The 14,356-nt window shown below is 44.4% G+C and overlaps 1 protein-coding gene across 1 annotated transcript; it reads right to left on the bottom strand.

Annotated features, from left to right (window-relative positions):
• Positions 1-431: 431 nt before the first annotated feature.
• LOC128809880 (transcription factor SOX-17-like) lies at positions 432-2,342 on the bottom strand. Its single transcript, XM_053982294.1, has 2 exons — positions 1,978-2,342; positions 432-1,706 (listed from the first exon to the last, which is right to left on the bottom strand). Exons 1-2 carry the CDS (start codon positions 2,267-2,269, stop codon positions 781-783), a joined length of 1,218 nt encoding a protein of 405 aa, XP_053838269.1. The 5' UTR covers positions 2,270-2,342; the 3' UTR covers positions 432-780.
• Between the last annotated feature and the right edge of the window lie 12,014 nt (positions 2,343-14,356).

Raw genomic sequence — 14,356 nt, 5'->3', positions numbered from 1 at the left:
GACACGAAAGGCAATCTGTCCCAGGAGGTGCTTAAACCAGCACTTATCCACCCGTCTCATCAACGAATCCCTGCTTCCATTAAAAAAGGAGCAAACCCTAACGTACTTCAGCAGGCGCTTTCATAGAGACTTTTAATACTTCAAAAGTAAAATGCATCTTTTTTTTTTTTTAATTCAGTTATATTAATCAGCTCTATAAGAAAGCACCAATAAAGTGAAAAAAAATAAACCAAGTCCCTGAAGTAAGCAGTTACTGAAGGGTTAAAACTTTTGTCTATAACTGAAGCAGGAGAAACATAGGAAGACTGTCTACAAAGTGTGAGAGGACCTAACGCTTAGTGCGCGGGACACTTGCAAAAGTAGTTTAAAAGGTAGTAACAATCAATTACAAAGGACGGTAAGACCTCTTGGAGGAGTTATCAGAGACCAGTTTTATTATTTTCCCTTTATTGTAAAAGTGCAAAATCATTCTGTACAAATCCATCATATAAAACAACACTCTGTAAAACATACAAAAGCATGTGGATCTCTAACAAGATCTCAGAAATAATATTCTCCGTGTGCCCCTAGTATCATGATTCCACCTCAGGAAGAGTTTTATATGTCACGGTCGGACAGTGATGGTAAGACCTACACCACCTGGAGAAAGAGATGGCACCTTTTAAACCTCGAGCAGGTCACGGATACCCTGTCAGTTCTCAAGATTCAAATAAATTACATAAATAGGAGCAGGGCTGGGCGCTTCCCTGCCAGTGTCCGTGCCGTGCCCCAGCGAGCCCCTCACAAGTCGGGGTAGCCGCAGTAGTAGACGGCGCTGCTGGCGTCCGACACGGCCGACGAGATGGGACCCGCGCCCTCGGGAGACGACAGCGCGGCCGCGTCGTGGCCGCCGTAGGGCAGCCCCAGCTCGGGCTTGCAGGCGAAGCGCAGGTACTGCTCGAACTCCGTGCGGTCCACTTCGCCCAGCAGCTCCTCCGGCCGCAGCTGCTCCAGCTGCTCCCGGCACGGCGCCGTCTCGGGCGGCGGCGACGGCTGCCCCAAGGCCCCCGGCGGCGGCAGCGGCGGGCCGCGCCCCGGGCCCGGCGGCTGGCACTGCCCGTAGTACGCGTGCAGCGGCGCCGGGCAGCCCAGCAGCCCCTGCAGCGACCCGCCCGCGCCCAGCGCCTCCCCGGGCGGCAGGTGCCGCCGCAGCGACGCGCCCGACGGGCTCTCGGACGCCGCCGGGTACTCGGCGGCCGCCGGGTGCGGGCCGTAGCCGTAGGGCCCCAGCGCGCACTCCTCCTGCAGCCCCGCCGCGAAGAAGGGCGCCTCGCTCTCCGCCGCGTCCAGCGGCGACGGGTCCGGCGTCGGCAGGCTGTAGCCGTCGAACGCGGCGCCCAGCGGCGGACAGTCCCGGTAGTGGCCCGCGCCCGCCGCCGCGTAGCCCTGCTCGCCGTACGCCAGTCCCAGGCCCTCCACGCACATCCTGCCACCGCCGCCGGCCACCTCGCTGCCCAGCCCGGGCCCCGCCGCCGCCGCCGCCGCCGCCTCCGCCAGGCCGTGCTGCAGGAAGCCGCTCTCCACCCGCTTCAGGCGCTTCACCTGCTTCCGCCGCCGCGGCCGGTACTTGTAGTTCGGGTGGTCCTGCATGTGCTGCACCCGCAGCCGCTCCGCCTCCTCCACGAAGGGACGCTTCTCCGCCAGCGACAGCGCCTTCCACGATTTACCTGCACCCACCGACACCGTCAGACCGCCCGCTCACCCACCGGCACCCACGCCCGCTCCCGACGACACCGACACACACACCGCCCGCAGCCCCAGCCCCGGCCCCGCCCGGCTGTGCGCCATCCTCGCGCGCCCTCGGACGCCACCGCCACCCCGGGACCCCGGCCCGACAGCACACGGAGCCCCCCGCCCGCCGCCCCCGACCCTGAGCTTCCCCCGGGCTCCTCGCCCTCTGGATCCGCCCCACGGGACCCCGCGCCCTCCCGTGCTCACCCAGCATCTTGCTGAGCTCGGCGTTGTGCAGGTCCGGGTTTTGCTGCGCCAGCCGCTTGCGCTCGTCCTTCGCCCACACCATGAAGGCGTTCATGGGACGCCGGATCCGCGCCTCGCCCTTGCTCCGGCCGCCCGACGGCCCCGACGCCGCCGCGCCGCCCTTCGCCTTCGCCTCGCCCAGCGGGCTCAGCGACTCTGCCCACGGGCACATGGCCGGCATCATGATGGGCAGCGAGCACCGCCCCTGCACCTGGTCGTCGCTGCTGGCGTAGCCCGCATCGGGGCTGCTCATCTCGCGCCGGGACGGGACGCGCTGCGCTGCCGACCGCCGCCAAAGCCGGCAGCTGCGGCCAGCCCACGGGACACGCTCGGCGCTCGGACCCCGCTCGCTGCTGCCGGAGCCGGCGCCCGGGCCGGCCTATTTGAGCCGCGGCGCGGCCAATGGGGCGGCGGGGGCGGGCGCGCAGCCGGACGGCGGCCGTGGCTCCCGCGGTGCTGCCCCGCGGGGCGGCTCCCGCGGCTCCTCCCGGTGCGGCGGGGCCCGGCACCTGAGCGCATCGCGGGCTCCGCCCCCGCGGGACCCGTGCCGGGGGTGGCTCGGGGCACCGGCAGCGCACTCGTGAGCGCCACCGGCTTCAGCCCTGCCCTCCGCAAGGGCAGCACAGACCGGCCCACGAGGCCGTGCGCTAATGGACATCCCTGAGCGGAGCAGATCCAAAGCGGAGAGAGGGACAGAGTATTTACAGCAGTGCCGAGATACCCTTTAACACTCTGAGAGGCACAAGCGGCTTCTCCTGCAGGCATATTTGGAATGTAGCTTGGGAACAATAAGACAAGTCATCATTTCTGCCTCACACTGCAGCTTCTTAGCCTCTAGCGCTACCTGAGCATATTTCCCCTCGTAAGCCCATGAAAGAACTCAGCTCCCTAGACTGTAAGATGCTGAACCCAGAGTAAACCCTATGATACGTATCCTCTCTCACTTTTTCATACTTCCTAATAAGGCTATTCAGTGTATGTCAAAAGCACAAATATTCCTTGTAATTATTATTAGTACCTTGAACTTTGCAGTACTTATTTCTTGTTGCATTACGTTATTAGGATTTCTCTGATTTGCCCAAATAAATAAACTGTAATTACAAACAGATGTTTGAAAAATGTACATCACTTCAGAATAAACAGAATTTTATCTCAGCACCATTTATGTTCTCCTTTGGCATACAAACTAATGTAGAATACGGAGTTTTCATGGACGCTTTGGTTAATATTTGCATTGTTATGTGGTGTTATTAAATGCATCAATGCTTATTTGAGAAACCGCTCAGCTTTAAACGGAAGATCAAAGGGGTTTATTTTGTTAAGGACACCTTTGTTTGTGTAGCCACTTTGATCAAATAAACCAATATTGTAAGAATTCTCGCTGAAATTAAATGAATGAAGTCAAAATAACCATTAACGTATTCTAACATTGAATTTCCTGTTTCGCACAACGTAAAACCTGCTCCTTTACACTTGACGGACAGATGCTTTAAAAAGAAGAAGATCGCAGTAGCGGACAGGAGCTGCCAGGGACTAACACAGGCAAAGACAATTTTCCAGTCATTTCTACATTTAGCTTTCTGCTCCCTAGTGCTTTTTAGAGATTATAAACAAGCTATATGTTTCCAGCATAATAGTATAGCGTACTTATCCCTGTTCCAAGGAGTCGAAACTACTATCAAAAGACTGAGATCTGCCTAAACAAAACCAAAAAGTTTCAATTTTCTTTTCCTCCGTTCAAACACACGTGTTTGTCCAACACAGAGGCAGCGATTTTAACAGCCCTGCTTTTTGTCCTTATATTACATGCTGTAAAAAGCAGCGGAGGTGAAAACAGTGGTCCTACATATATGTGTGTTTAAATTAATCTCAAACTATTATATAATAACACCATTATTGCAAAAGTATTATTCACTTAGAATTGATTGTAAAATAAATTAACGGTGACACTGCGCTTGCAAAGGCGACCGTCAGCCCAGAATTGGCGATAATCAGCAACGCTCGTCAGGAATAAAGTGCTTTTTCACTCGTTTTTAGTCCAGCGCCTTTAAGACACTACCTTAGGGCATACCTGGGTAAGGCTGGTGTACTAATGGCTTTATTTTTATGGCTGAAGTTGTGACATTTCCCGACCCGACGTGCCGAGACTCTGAGCCCTCAATCCCAGGCCAGCCGCCCCGAGACAGGTCACGCACCAACGCACGGCCGATACCCAGAGAAAATTCTGAATTTAACAGTATCAGAATCGTGTTTAAAGAAAACTCACGTGTGAGGAAAGCATGTGTATTTTTCCCTGCGGATAACAGAGTACTCAGCTGAGGGAATAAGCAACATGACTTCCAAACAAAACAAAACCCAAGTAGGCAGCAATGCGCTGCTCTAAGGGAGCCGGTCTGTTTCCATTGCTTCCCAGAGCAGCTCCCAGCTCACGCCGCATTATTGACTCGGACAAGACTAACCAACCAGGAGTTTAAACCGTAGGAGAGAGAATTACCTTTTTTTAACCAGTTGATCTTGTTAAAACGCCAAAATTTCCCTTTTACTCTAATTAGCAGAAACATTTTCGTGAGCCAAGGGAAAAAATCCCGAAGGGGCTCTTACTGAAAAAGTTCAGGGAGTAGAGGGACTGCTTGCACATAAAGCTTGCCGCAATTTTTAGGGCTGTCACTTTCAGCAGAAAGGAAAATGTTTTTCTGTATAGTGGACATGAGGTAATAAACTAAGCAACTATAGTCGACTTTGTTTGGGAGATTTGTTGAAACCCTTTCTACAGCTCATTGATCTGGGATCAAAGAAAGAAAGGTGTGTTTTGAATCTCAGCCGAGAAAGTAAAAGCTCCCTGGTTTGTACAGAAAATGTTGGCAGTTTGTGACCCTTCAAGTGCTCCGGGCGTCATAAGCGGATTTTCTCCCTTTTCTAGCATTTTATTTTTACTGTTTGGGTATTTTCGAATTGTAACTCTAAAACACACAGCACTGCGCTGCTTCTGGGTCCAGTCGCCCTCTGTGCTTAGACTTCACTTCCCCGCAGCGTTTAATAGGGAGCTTCTTCTGACACTCCTGAAACCTCCGTGGTCGCACGACTCCTGGGGTCATACGTTAACTTTCCCAACCTAACAATGCCACCGAGAGTTCATCCTTCTGATTTATTGACCTTTTAAACCCGCCGGTACACAGCGCGGGGGCGCGGAGTGGGGATCCTCCGGCGAGAGATGTGTTTCTATTTCAGGTCCATTACAGAATGCGGTGTTGGAAGTGGTGCTCCCAGCGTTATCAGAGCCGACCACAAATGCCACATGAAAAGCAGCAAACATCCGGAGAGTTTCCTGCAAATCGAGCAGTTTCCCAAGACAAGAACCTTTTTTAAAAAACCGTGTATTTAAAGACAGCACACTATGCCTCTTCAGAGCGATTCAAAACCACTAAATGAAAGCAGCCGAGCTCGACAGTGCTGCATAGTACAAGAAATCTCCCCGAATGAAGACTTTCTGGGACTTTGCTTTAGGAAAGTGAATGTATTGCAAAGGCCCTGGTCAGGAAGGACCCACTATCGAATGGAAAAAAATCAAATCCCCAAAAATGAAAAATATCCCTTTCAGAAACTCTAAGTATGGAAGCACGATTAATTATTGTACAGCAAAATAATAGTCCCCAGCATCTAGAAAGTTACTACTTCGCCTGCCTCATTTTAATCTGCAAGTTGCTTTCCAACAGAGACCTGAGGAAAGCTTGAGACTCTCAACTGCCCTCAGCATCCGAAGCGGAGCCGCTTGGCTGGAATCACGTCCCGTCGCCGCGGGCTCGGGGACAGACAATTGGCTGTGGGACAGCACGGCCTCGCACAGCGAGCTCCCTGCATCTGTGCGCGCCTGCTTTGGGGGGGGGGGGGGGGTGTTAAGCAACGGTGTCCCCGCATTTTGGGACTGAAGGGAGTCCGGCGGGGGGAGCGGGACGTGCTCGACTCCCATTCTGAGGTAAGAGCGCTTTTGCCTCCCGGCAGACACGAGTTCCCCCCGCCAGGTGATGTGCCCGGCCGGCAGGCTGGGGCCAGCCTTGGGCCCCGCTCCTGCCCCGCTCGGCCCTTTCGCTCGGCGCTCCCGCTGGCTCCCCCTCGGGACGGCTCGCCCTCCCGCAGCCCCTGGATGCCGAGCTGAAGCGGGAAGTCTGAAAGAGGCTGGAGAGAAATGTCGTGCATTTATCTACACGGGGGTACCGGGCTCAGCAGCAACCAACCCCCTTCCTGGGTAGTGCAGGGATTGCGGTGCTTCCCTTTGGGCAGGCTCAGCCCTGGGTCTGGCAAACGCGCAGGAAGCAGGAGAGCCGTGGACTACCGTCCTATTTCTCTCATCCTTTTTCCTTGGTGCTAGGAAATACTTTCTTTAGACATATACATATGCATGCATCTTGCCATCCATCGTTCTTTCATGGTGCTATGTACCATGCCTGTGACATTGCAGTGAAGGACGGTCAGAAAACATCCTAGTCTGAAGGAAATGGCTTTGCAATGAAGTTAGTGGTGAATTCTGATGGTACACGTCCCGGAGGACTTACAGTGCAGGAGAGAGCCTGGCTTCTCCTAGGAAGGGGTTAACTCTCTCCGACGTGGCTGCTTGGGCTTGGCTCTAACGCGCCTGTAACGCCTTCCCTGCCCCCTTCTGAAGGCAGAAACCAAATGTATGGGAACCAGTGGGAAGGAACATGTTTAACTGGTACGAGTGCTCGGTACTTCTGTAATACCTCTTCCAGACGGACGATATGTGGACCCAAACAAAGTTTGAATGACTTTGAAATAACATTATTTTCATGAGTAAAGCATAGAAGTGACACTTCTCTCGAACAGCTAACAGCATAATCTAGACCTAAATCTCATCACCCTTTATACAAATAAATTTACATACTTTTTAAATATAAAGATAAATTAATGGGACTAATATCACAGATCTATTGCATATTCTTTGTCAACAGTTTGAATACTGAATTTCCAGCTTCATTCTGACTTCTGTGCCCTTTGGTTTGAGAATGAGTTGCATATACAGTGTAGCAGTACAGTAGCTGAGATCAGCCTACACTTGAATTTCCAAGAACAGAAGTCCTGTTACTTTAAATATTTAAGTATATACAAGTCATTAAATAAAATAAAATAAAAAAAAAAAGGGGGAGGGGGGGGAAATGAATGCTTTATACAATGCTGGACCCACTCCAAAAGTTCAGACATCTGATTTGACCGAGGCAATTTGGCCCAGCCTCTGTATTTGTGCTATTTTATGTCAGTGGAGTTAATGCTAACTTGTTTTACTGTAAGATTTATTCTGACATGCTAGATACCAAAGCGATGGACTAGTCAAGGACAAGTTATGTAACTGTAGAATTTAAAAGCTGACCCCAGTTACACTGAAGTGGAAAAAAATGCTTCACTGGCATCACTCAGCTCCTAGAATATTCTTAATAAGACCAGAAGACTGAATATCATAGATATTCTCTAGAAGATGTGTTTTACACTATATATAATGTGATTGCAGTCTTGTAATACATATCTCTACATTGTTTTATTTAGTAGGCAGCAGTATTTTACAGTAGTTTCAAAGGGTGAAGTTCTTTGTCTTAGCCAGAATAAAAGTGTTTTATTATACAAATGAGAAAGTACTTGGACTTGGAACTGGGCAGTTATTTCTAACATGCTAATTACTTATTGTCACAGAAGACATGATCAGTGATTTAGCAGAAGGGAATAATCCTGTGCTAGCTATTTAGAAGTAAATTAGAAGCGCTAATAGAAATACTAAATCAACATCAACATCTTCCCATTTGCAGTTCTGATGAATCAGCAGTGGTGAGCAGGTAAGATCAGACAGAAATTAAGAGTGGATTTAGATCCTCAGCAACACTAAAGTTGGATAAAACCTTTTTCCGAAATGGACAATATGATACATTTTTAAAAAAATAAATTAATAATCCCTGAAATTAGAAGCAATGTTAATGTTGTTTAAAAATACCTGTTCTGTTACCTGACCAAAATTCTCTATAATCAAAACATAGGAATACAAAATTTGATATTGATTAGCAAATTAAAAACCCAAATTGCTTAAGGTTTTAAATTTTAAATTTGCCCAGTGGAAATGTTCTGGATTTTCATCATATCTTTGTAATTACATTCAGTGACTAAGTGTACAACAGATGACACTTGACATTTATTTAGTTAAATAAACTACAAAAAGAAAAAGACCTCACTCATCAGGCAGTTGGAAGGTTTGAGAAATTAGTTCAGTTTAATTTCTTGATAGCTGCAGCTGTTTTGTTTTACAATATTCGTTTTCTTTGATTGATCTTAATGGAGAAAGTGATTTTTAATTTTCATATTCATTATTTTCTTATTAGTTTATTAATATTAATTAAAATCTCAATTAGGTTCCATGTAAATACAATTTAAAGTTGCAGATTATAACAAAAAGATCTGTACATATTCTAAATCCAAAGCAGTCAATCTGATCATGTTTCTAACACTACCACACTCGCAGTACTTTCACTGACACGTCTGCTTTCCCTACTGGGCACAATGAAGTCTACAATTTCTCTGCCTAGAACAATTAATATTCAGTATTCTGAACACCTTTGACTGCCACTGAGCTGTGAGAGAGAAGGAAACAGCCCCTCATGGGATCACGCCTGGCACAAGAAGTAACAACATAAAAAAGACAGCTGAGATTATAAGCCTCCAAGCTAAGGTGAACAATGCAGGTGGGTGGTTTTTTTGATCCAGTCATTATTTCCTGGGCTTGAGGTGTGTTCAGAATTACCTAGCTGCAGTTCAGCAGTCACACCTATTTCACTTGCCTGGCTTATTTCTGTTTGAATAAAATCCAAGGCTGAAAGTCCCCTTTCCTCTTGCTTTGTCCCCTTAACATCACCTTTTTATCTTCACAACACCCTTTGAAGGGTATTTACTGAAAGGATGAGAGAGTGGTTATCACACAGAACTGAACACTTAAAAAAAGAAGACTAGGAATTTCAATAAACTTTCTCTGTAGCTAGATCAAGGACTAGAGATCCTCACTCCTACTGCAAACAACCTGCAAGATCTAAGAGGATTTCTACCCAGCTATCTCCAGTTTACCTGTTCCATTAAGATAGGATGGCTGTTTAACTGAGTTCTAGATGAAAGTTGCACGAACATGCAATTTAGAAAATTTGCCTCAATGACAAATTTAATGGCCATTTCAGTTAAAAAAAAAAAAAAACTAGTCAAGTCTTGTTTAGGAGACAGTTTCTGTAGGACTAGATGTACAGTGTCAACAGCCCTCTACCATCGCAGCCTGAAGAAGTTTGAATTGAAGAAGCAAAGTGGATTACTAGACAACTTTAGTTTCTGGGTTTATGTGTATAAATACACTTACTACAAAAGGACTGCATATTCATGCTTCTTTGATTCACATCAGCATCCTGCAAAAAGTAAAGGTATTAAATCACTCAGCACAGGATGAAAGGAAAGCTACTTAAGAAATATTAACCATCTACAGAGGCCAGAGTTAGAACTGAAGCACACCAAAATTATCTGACACAAATGTAATACCTAATTTTCCATAGGCATCTCTTTGCAGCAGTCTCCTAGCCTTCCCTCCCAGCTGGTGAAAAGTTGCAAGATTTATATTGCAAGCCCTCTGCTACTCCAGGAAATCAAGATGACAAGTGTTGACAGTTGCTAGGAGCACATTATGTGTCAGTAGACGCAAGTGCTCAAGCACCGTGAGGGTACCATTTGAAAACAAAATCTGAACTAAGACAACCCAAAACACGAAGGCAGTTCAGTTGACAACCACTTAACCACTCACCAGAGGGAGCCCATTTTCGCCAAAAGCCGACATTTGTAGCAGAGCCAACCTGCCGGGTCCTCAGAACAACCCCGTTAAAAACTCTACAGCTGCTGGGAGGAGTAGCTGCCAACTAAGGGAGGCACACGGACATACTGTGAACAGGAAAGGACAGAGTGTAAAGGGTTGTTGTAGCTGCTAGGTTGTACTTTCTGCAGCACAAAATGTTCTCTATTGAAGAACTTGCTACATTGGACTTTCAAATGGGATATGTCTGGGAGAAACCAGTTATGTATCTACAGCTTGTCACTAACAGAGGTAAATATTTTATACTGTCCTAGGTAGGCTTCTTGTTACTATTTGTTAGACTGTATTCGTGATATATTGCCATTGAATAGTTTAAGCCAGGTTCTTGCAAGAAAACTATTTCTTACTTCAATAGAAAAATAAAATATTTCCAAAGAAAGACCCTTCTCACTTTACTTTTCCTCAAAGGGAGAATCAACCTTCTAATATATGAGTGTATCTCATACATGGTTTAAAGTCCAACTGTAAAACTTTAGTAATATAATTTGCATTTCACCTAAGCACAGAATTAAGTCTGAGCCCATAGCTAACACTGGAACATGCTCTGCTCAGGAAGGACCTGCAGCTCCTTCCAGGGCCAGACTGTGTGTGCACACAATGTTTGGAACAGGGCATCATGATACAGAGGTCCTTTGGCAGCTTTCAGAACCTGGCAGAGCTGTAAAAGTGGGGTTCTTTTTGTGTTGCTGGGTGGTTTGGTTTTTTGGTTTGGGTTTTGTTTGGCTTTTGTTGTTTTTTTTTGTTTTTTTTTTTTAATCTTTAGTCAGGTAAACACAAGCTCTGTTTAGCAACAAAACTCCCCTGCTCCCTATCTAAACAGCAAAATCTTGCTGGCAAACAGGAAAATCTTGCTAGTGAAGACTTAGTTACATCAGTAAGCATGTGCTTCTGGCACTAGAAGATTATCTACAGTTTCATACCTTCTGATATCTGTCTTTTCCTTTTCTTAATAGCATGAGGTATTATTAAGTTACTACTTTTGCTTTTGGAGTCTTCTGTGTTCATGTTTGTTTCCTAATTACTGATTAATGCATTTCCTCAGCACTTTTCACAGATACTGTGAGGCAGCAATCAGTAGATGCCACAGCACAGACCCCAACTACTGATAAGTAAAAATCATGCCCCATTGATTATTTCCCCTCCATGGGAGGCATATTTGTTGGTGCAGTCACTTTTAAAATTTCCCTTTCAGGTTTGCAATAGTGCAGCCACACATTTTTTGCCACTGGTCAGACAAATTCAAAAGCAAAATCCAAGCAACAAAGATTTGATCTGGGTAAGTAATTATACTACATAAATTGGTAATTAATAGCTGCACAATTTTTTTAAAACTAATTCTCAGCATTTTCTTTGCAGTCTGTAGCTTCAGAACCATCCTGAAATATAGTCAACTAATATTTATTTAAAGGTGTGATTACAGAACTCAGGCTGGGTCTATCACCTGTTTTTGGAAAGGTTCCACATTAACAGGGACTCATTGGTCCATCATAGCTACTGAATCTTAACACAGCACTGGCTAGACATCAGCCTACCAGAACTTCACTTTACAGCAGCATCAAGTTAATATGAAGCTGAAACAAGATATAAATATATAAAATAAAGATATTCACATACTCAATTACACACAGGAATGAGTATGGAATCTGGGAAATCCCTTTGTCAGGTGCATACAGCTTTTTGGCTCAGAAGAGCTCTTAGTGTTAAGCACACACAAAATGGTAAAATATTCCGCAGGCAATCTTTACAATAAAGAATTATGTTACAGATCTTTTGGTGGTATGATTACTGATTTTATGCATGTCTTTATAAACCACAGCCTTTTGCGTCAACGTGGCTTAACGTGAAATTTCAAATTTCCTGTTTCAAAATTACCATAGCAACTACTTCTGCTCATAGTTACCTCTAACTGGTTAGTAAGCATAAATTATTATCCAAAGAGGAAAATTTCTCAAAACCATTTTTCCTCTGCTAGTGATTTTCAATAAAATAGAAATTCAAGAAACCTGTATTTGAAAATGGGTAGATTGTGATATATGTTCAGATGCTCTCTGAAGCAGAAGCAGAAGATTAATTGCACAGCCTTTGCAAAAATACTCTCCCAGCTTACTACAGGTGTACTTTCACATGTTGAATTGATTGGATTAAAATCATAGTGACCAGAGGAGGTATAGGACATGTATTTTTTCCTATAGTACTATAGTAAAAAACCAGGGTTTTAATATAGTGCTATAAGCAGTGAGTGTTTAGATAGCTGTAATGATGCAGGTTACAAAAACTTCTAATGTAATACTGAGGTATACAGATGTCCAAGATGTATACTTAATTAGGATTAAAACAAACTTTTTATAATAAAGACAAGGACACAGATTTCTGATTATTGGCTGCTTTCACAAACGAGATTATTGCTCCTCTTTACCCACACAACAAGAGTTTATAGGTTCACATGTATTTAATGTGATTTCATGAACAGAATAGCCATGCATTAAAGTAATTATTTTTATAGTTGTAAGTCAGAATCTATCCAACAATACTGAAATAAGAGGTGAGTAGAAAGACATATTTGTATGACAAAATTTGATAGAGATGCTGTGAAAAAATACTTTTCCATCTCTGCAAATACCAGTGATATAACTTAGTCACAAATTATTTATTTTAACAGAAAGAATTGAAATAATAATAATGTGAATTAAATACAGTACTTGGCACCAAAAGTAATTTGGACATACCACTAGGAAGATCACAAAGTGTTCAAGATTGCATTTTGAATTTCAGCCAGAATCAATATATGTATCTGAGTTGTTTTACAGGTGTAATACATTCACTAGGGAAAATTGTCTTTCAAGAACTAATTATTTTCCACTGCTCTGGTAAAAGTAATTAAAAATGGATAAACAGCTTGAATCCTTAGAGAAGGGTTAGATGTGAGGTTAACAGTATTAAGATGATTCTCCAGAAAGTAACAAATCCAAATCAATTCTATAAATTTCACAGCAACAAACTATTAAAAACCCAAAGTTCTTGATTTCAATATTTAAATCCTTTTTCTGGTAAATTTAAGAGGAGGAGCTCTGGCCACACCTCAGTTCCATGGAATAACTGCAAGGGTAATTGAAAAATTACACAGGAAGGAAGAAGCTGATTTCTACCATTTCAGAAGATTTTCAAGAGTCTACAACTGAGCAGTCCAAGATCACAGAAGCAGTTGCAGCTTCAACCCTTTGTCACAAGTCAAATGGCCATTGTATTAAGAATTAAAGCAAGACTCAAGGAGATACAACACTCTTTGAGAATTCCTATATGACTGAAACACTAGATGATCATCTAGAAGTGATGTTTATCAGGCCTCTGCTTACTGCTCCTACCTTGTAACTAAGGACATTCTGAAAAAAAGGATTCATGACTTTTGTTTCTAACACAGCTTTTTTTTTAATATCATCTCACTCCAAAGAGCATTTAAATACTATTTTTCACCCAACAAATGCTTTACAAAGATATGTCAGCATTACTAACACTGTTCTGGACCTCTGGGAATTCAGGACAAAAAAAACGTTCTAGCTAACTAGTCCAGAGTAACAACTGAGCAGAAGGCAGCCATGGATCATGTGCCTATCCCTTTCTCTTCTCCAATTTTAAGCATAGTTCCATGCTGAACTAAAAGGGACTGGCTTTAGACTCCCTTTCTCCTGCATTCCTGTTAAAACTCTGGCAGAATCAGAGCATCATTAGGAGTCTTTAGCATATTTGTCTTTGGTGGGGTGCCTGGTGAGGGATTAGCAATAACAGGTTGATTACAGTCAATTGGGAAAAGGGTAAATCAATAGTCCAAAATAAACCAGAGTCATGCTTCACTTCTACTAAGCATCCTCTGAGTTGTTCTGGAACTGCAGCTTACCTCTCCTTTCTTTTAAGTTTAATTACCTTTTTCCATATTGAGTCTAGAAAACGGCAAAGGTGCAAACAATGCACATGGAACAAAGATGGCATTATATTTTATATATACACTATAGGATATAAATCAATATTTACTGTACACTACATTTGACTACATAACCAGTACTAGTATACCTATTTTTTTCCATTATTTTCACTACAAAAAGCACAAGGGCAGGCTGAAGACTGATTTTAAAACTGTACCAACATCTCTAATTACAAGAAAAGCAAACTAGCATATGATTAGTCAGCTAACTTTTTATAGTTACACTACTACTGCTGTCTAAGTACTGCTGACTAAGTATGGGTGAAATTCCAATTTAGATAATTTCTTTTGTCTCTTTATAGTTTTGTTTACACAGTGACTTCATACTGCCTTATTTCAGGCTCTTGACTAAGGGATTTGAAATAGTTTGTTAAAGATAAGTAGGAAGAACCTCCAAGAAAAAGAAAAAAGGTGTCTTTTTTTTTATTTTACATTTTTAACCTCTGGGTAATTCCAGTTGTGAATTATTAAAC

Source organism: Vidua macroura, chromosome 1 (genome assembly GCF_024509145.1).
Source record: "Vidua macroura isolate BioBank_ID:100142 chromosome 1, ASM2450914v1, whole genome shotgun sequence".
Taxonomy (NCBI): Eukaryota; Metazoa; Chordata; class Aves; order Passeriformes; family Viduidae; genus Vidua; species Vidua macroura.
This window is presented reverse-complemented; position numbering and strand designations above follow the sequence as displayed.

Bases quoted from the DNA above. Each gene is read 5' to 3' on its own strand.
- LOC128809880 (XM_053982294.1), bottom strand. From the start codon at position 2,269: ATGAGCAGCCCCGATGCGGGCTACGCCAGCAGCGACGACCAGGTGCAG. The intron at 1,707-1,977 runs GTGAGCACGGGA...CGGTGGGTGCAG, and splicing joins CGAGCTCAGCAAGATGCTGG to GTAAATCGTGGAAGGCGCTG.